The sequence below is a fragment of the Seriola dumerili genome, unplaced genomic scaffold, assembly GCF_002260705.1.
Source record: "Seriola dumerili isolate Sdu_G_001 unplaced genomic scaffold, Sdu_1.0 BDQW01000468.1, whole genome shotgun sequence".
NCBI classification, from domain to species: domain Eukaryota; kingdom Metazoa; phylum Chordata; class Actinopteri; order Carangiformes; family Carangidae; genus Seriola; species Seriola dumerili.
This window is the reverse complement of record NW_019174723.1, coordinates 4,488,700-4,494,587: the sequence shown is the minus strand read 5'-3', so window position 1 is coordinate 4,494,587 and position 5,888 is coordinate 4,488,700. Positions and strand designations below refer to the sequence as shown.

The 5,888-nt window shown below is 41.5% G+C and overlaps 1 protein-coding gene across 1 annotated transcript in view; it reads left to right on the top strand.

The window, feature by feature from the left end:
- Window positions 1-237: 237 nt before the first annotated feature.
- Window positions 238-5,888, top strand: part of LOC111235089 (CDK5 and ABL1 enzyme substrate 2-like) — a 48,657-nt gene continuing 43,006 nt past the window's right edge. Inside the window, exon 1 of the mRNA XM_022763408.1 lies at window positions 238-848. Coding sequence (XP_022619129.1) covers window positions 238-848 — 611 coding nt within the window. The remainder of the gene's footprint in view (window positions 849-5,888) is intronic.

Sequence of the window (5,888 nt, the reverse complement as noted above, 5' to 3'; positions counted from 1 at the left end):
ATTTTTGAGAGTATATTCTACTAGTTATGGTCTGTATGTTTACATATTTCTAACCGAATACACTTTGCAGCGTGGCCACACTTCTCCCCGAAGGCTCTGGCTCAAGACGTCATTACGTATTCCCGTTTGGGCCAATGACAGCGCAGGAGGTCGTAAAGCGGTCTCGCGCCGGGTAAAAGGGATTTGACAGTTGCAGGTCTCAATTCTTCAGTTGACTTCCTCAGTGGGACAGAGACCATGGCGGCGGCTGCTACCTGCGGCCAGCACAGCGTTGCGATTACGGCCGCTGTCAACGGCAAAAAACCGCATACTAACAGGGAACATAGTCGGAGGAACCGGGAAAACTCTCGCCGGAGACAGGCAGCTCTTTTGTTTCTCAATAACATCTCTCTGGACGGACGGCCAGTCGAGAGTAATTCAGCCGAGAATGGAGGAAGCCGCCACCAAAGAGAGACTGACTTGGAGGGAGCTGACTCCGGCTCTGCGGTGGCGGCAGCGGCTGGGCTGTGCCCGGAGCTGGTTAACAATAGCAGCTACGGGACATTCTCCAGTTTGTCAGCGTCCGTGAGCTGCGGGAACGTCAACCCCTCCCCTGCACCGAGGACAGGACTCCTTAACGTACCGCCTATCCTCGTCCTGCCGTCGGACACGGGGTTCGACGATGCGGGGAGCGCGGAGGTGCTGCTGGGGTGCCGCAGAGGCTCGTTCCCTTCACCGGGGAACAGCAACCTGCTCTCACCGTCCCCGTCTAACAACAGCCTGATGCCGTCGCCACTGGGACCGCGGAAGTCTTCGACACTGCTGTCAGTTCAGAGCTGTAACTCGGTGTCCTCGGAGCCGAGACAAAGGTGAGACACACGGCTGTGTTTGTTCTTTTATCGAGTGTTTCATTTCAGCCAGTCAAATTTGCATTTTGTGGCTGGTATTTCCCTTGAAACAACATGGCTAGCTTGACATTCTCAACGTTACCTGAAAGTTGAGGGGGGAGATTGTCATCGGCTCCCACCATCGGCAGACTGGAGCTGGACTGTTCGATCCAGTTTAACTTTTGTTCTGAGTATTCACACTTGATTAGATGCTGTTAATTACTTGGCTCTCAGTAGTTTGTAGTGTGATTCCAGTGACTCCCTTGTGATATTAAGGATATTTTTATTTCACAATCCTTTAACTCCCTAGAATTTAAAGGAAGTCAAATAGGTTGTCAGTGGTTGTGATGCAACGTTTCTCTGTTTTAACTTTTTTCGTTGCCTCCCTGCCTGGAGGTCATTGTGCTCTCACGACATTTACTGTGGACATGTAGATGTCATGACCTTCAGGTAAGTTGTGCCAAACCCTCACCAGAGTAAATGAAGTACATGACTAATACCAGTTGACTTAGGGAGGAAGCTGTGTAGATTGTTAAAAGTCAAGGACCAACTGTATCTCATAGCAGCTACTAGATATTTTCAAGACTTCATATCAGCTTTTGTTAAGGATGGTTGTGCTGACTTGTGCTCATATACCTTGATGCAAATTATAGAGTAACTGTTAAACAACCAGGCTTGGAGCCTCCATAAATACAGACTGAATTGTGTCTATAATATTGCCTATAGAAACCTGTTGGCACTGAATGCTTGGTCGGGTTCTTTTAGTCTTGTTTAGTTATTCTAGTCTCATTTTATTGTGTAATTTGTTTAGACAAAGTTCAGCCAACAATTATCTTCATTTGTAATTATCCAATCTTTATTTTTGATTAATCTTTAAGTTTTTAAACAGACAGAAAATAAGTAAATCTGAAGTTGTCAGAGCCCCAGGTGTCCTGTATGCATTTCTCTTTTTTTTTTCTGGCCAACAGGCCAAAATGCAAATATACTCAGTTTACAATTAAATCAAACAAAGAAAAGTAGTAAATCCTCATATTAGAGAAACTGGAACCAGATATTGTTTGGCATTTTGTGTGCTACTTGATAAATTGTTTATGTGATTGAGTTTATGCTAACTGACCAATTGATTGATTGACCTATAGTCTTGTTTATGTATTTTTTGATCAGATATTTTCTGATTTGAATTATAATATTAACTCCAGTTTTTTTTATGCAAAATCCTAATTGTATTAAGGTGTGATTAAATACTAATGCATTTGACAACTTAAGTGTATGTTGTTATAAAAACAATTTGCAGAATAATGTGTTTAATACTCATCAAAATAAATATTGTTTTGGTGTTGGTACCGATACTCACTGCCAATACTGTTGAGGTAAATTAAACAATGCACAGGTCTATGTGAACCATAACCTTAAATTGTTTATTCTCTTTCAGGGCTCTAAACTAAAAAGCATCTGTGAGCTGCAGATCCTCCTCTCAATTAATCTTATTTGATGTGAAATAGCATAAAAATAGCACCACCACTAAATAGTATCTGCAGACCCAGACTGGTCTTTTTGAACTTGAAGATTTTTGGTATCTCTTAGTAAATAAAAAAAAAAAAGTATCATATATAATGCAGGAAATCTGATCATAGGTTTATTCTCAGCTGTGTTAGTAACTTTGAGCTTGGTTGCATTTGCAGTCTACTAGTAAACGGCACTTTAACAGTAGGACCCTGGTGGGAGAAGCTTTTGGCTTTGTAGAGGGGAAGTGAACCCACAGACGGTTAAAAACCACCAACAGACAACATAAAGTCAAGATGTGTTCTGTGGCACAGTAACCCAGAATCATTTTCACTCACTGCCGTAACTCTGAGCTGGGAGTGGGAGAAACTGGATGGATTGATGAGATGAGAAAGATGCAGTAGCAAGAGAATAAGAGATTAATTTCTTAAACAGCATGAATGTGGCTTTTATAAGGAAGTGAGTGACAGCGAGTGTGTGTGTGTGTGTTTATGGAGCTTACTCATCTGGCAGTAGTTCAGACATGCTGTGCTTGTGTGAGGGCTGATGGATGGATCAGCTTCGTCACCATGTTGGCAGCATATCAAACCCGGGAAATGTCAGCCCTGCAAGCGATAAACACTGCTTAACCTATTTACACGTAACAACAGGCTGGGAAATTAGCAGCAGATAACAGCTCATCAGTCAGACTGCTGCGCCAGCCACCAACCATCATCTGCAACTCCTGCTTTATGACTTGATTTTGTTTATTTACTGTAATGTTGCACTAATAGTATTTCATTTCATTTGTATTTCATGACAAAATGATTCTTGTCAGTATTAATAATAAGGAGTGTAATTAAAAATGGTTAAACAGTTTTCATTTATTATTTCCATCATAGATTCATTTATCAATGATTTTTTAAATTGATAAGGTCCTTAAATGGCAGAAAGAAGTAAAAAAAGAAGATAATGCCCCTCACAAATTCCCAAAACCCAAGTTGACATATTTAAGCAGCTTGTGTAGTCTGAGCAGTAGCCCAAAACCCAAAGATATTTAGGAAAAGCAGCAGATATTCAGATTGAGTTGCTGGAATCAGTAGATATTTGGCATTTCTTCTCAATAAAAGATGATTGATTGACTATCAGAATAGTTGCCGAAGAATTTTCTGTTGAATGATTAATCATCTGATCATTTCAGATCGTAAAAAATCAGAGAAATCACAGGTTTAGTGGTCAGGCTCTCTGGATAATTACATCTTGGATGTGGATTTAAACTGTATTGAAATTTAGAAACTTATAATATGTCATATATTCCTTATATCATGAGTTCTTTTGTTTTCCATAGGCTTTTCACTACTTTCAGGAAATCATATAATTTCAGCTCTGTTTGCTTTAGAAGAGTAACGCTCCGTAACTGTGCCGCAAAGCACTCAGCTGCATAGTGTAATGATGTCTCCAAATGATTGCAGTGATTATTAATTGATGGTGAAACACTTTTTTTTTTTAACGCTTGAACAGTTGCATAATTTGCAAGAACCCAGTTCTCTATGGAAGTCATTAAACTTTCATCACAAACCTGCTGAAGATCCAGTCGGCTGGGTAAAGAGTGAAAGTGTGTCGGGATTTTTTGGGATGAACGAGCTGCTGTAGCTGGTGAACACACAGTTTCCTGTGCTGACAGCTATCTGGGACTTAAGTGGCTGAATTTAAATGCAGCCTTCTCCTCACCTCCGCACTTCCTGGTGTGATGAAGTTGGCCGTCATCAGATGAGATCATCAGTCACACTCTGTTTAGCCTCTCTGTCTGTTAACAAGGCTCAGCATGTGAAGCCCTGCCAGCCAGCTAACCAGCCAGCCAACCCGCTTCATTAGTCTACTGAGTTAACACACACACATATACACTCAGTGACACATATCAACAGTTCAGCTGTTTAACTGATGCTCTTTTATACAGTGAGTGAAGACACTTGGCTGGTAATGTACACACTTTGGCTGCTGACGGCACTGATGTGACTACAGTCGGTTACAGTTTTGATTCCTCAACCTTCACTGTGTCCAAAGAGACGTCTGACTCCTGGACAACTTCTGTTGGGTTTAACAGACATTTTCTGAATAGTGTGGTTAGTTCAGGCTAGTGTTTGTTTGTAATGATTTTTTAATGCAGTGTGTTTTTATTGTGACATTCTGTGTTTTTAATGAAATTCCTCAAAGACACAGTATGTCATTTTCTGCCGCTACAGATTTCTCAATCAAAGCAATAACAAAAGATGGCGTTCGATGACATTGTGAAGTAGCATGGGATCATGGGAGTTGTTGTCTTCACCACTATCGCTGTCATTGCAGTCAGCTGCTCCTAATTAGGATTCCTTCAGTGTCAGTCGTTCAGGAGGTCTTGGTGCTACTGGAATTATCTACAGAGATCCCTTCTTAGCCGAAACAAAAAGACCAAACAAAAAGTGAATAAGGCAGTTTCATGTTAAAAATCGTCCCGGACGGGCTGAGAGTTTACTGAGAGACGAGCTGCTGCTCACGTTTGCTCACCTTGTTTCTCTGATAATCTGATGACTCAAATTCTAAATCCAGTTCAAATATATAGTTAAAAAAAGCCAAGATCTAAACACTGGATAAAAAGTCAATTTTGGTGCTTCTGTCAGACATCCTCAAATCTCATGCATACTAAAAAGAATTATTCTTTCAGTCAGTCTTTTGCGATGTGTTTATTGCACATGTTCATATCATGATGACGATGAATGTAAGATTATTTATTCAGCACTAGTATTAACATGCGTCTTCAATGATCCAATCACAAGTGGACAGCTCTAAGTACGTCAGTTCACACCTGACTCTAAAATGCGTCTCCACATGCGTCTTGATTGACCACTTGTGATTGGATCTCACTTCCCCGCTTTTTATGCAAATAACCCCTCTGTGCCCCACTCGCTGTCTCTCTCACTCGCTCGCTCTCACACACACCATAGACAGAAAATAAAGAAGGACGTAGCCACTGTGACGTCACCCATAGGTTTCTGAAGAGCGGTTTTGAAGCTCAGAGTGGGCCGTTCTGTCATCGCCATCTTGCCAGTACCTGACTCCTGCCAAACTCCTGGCTAATCCAAAAATGGCAAAGAGGAGGGGCGGGTCTTCAGTGCATGCCAGTTTGTGGCAAACATACGATAGCTTCACCCGTCTGTCACTCAAAGCATCACACCCTCAATTAATAAAATTTAAACAAATTAGTTACATGAAAATTCACCCCCCATACATTTGTCATGAAGGAGGAAATTAGCCGTAGAGACCAAAACTGTTTTTTGCACCAGGCTGTAAACATGTTTATTTCTGCTGTAAAGTTGGGTATTTAACATGGGAGTCAATGGGGATCGACTCGCTTTTGGAGCCAGCCTCAAGCGGCCATTCAAAAAACAGTTTTTGGTACTTCTGTGTTGGCTTCATTTTTCAGACTCGAAGTTTGCTGCTTGACACACACACACACACACACACACACACACACACACACACACACACACACACACACACACA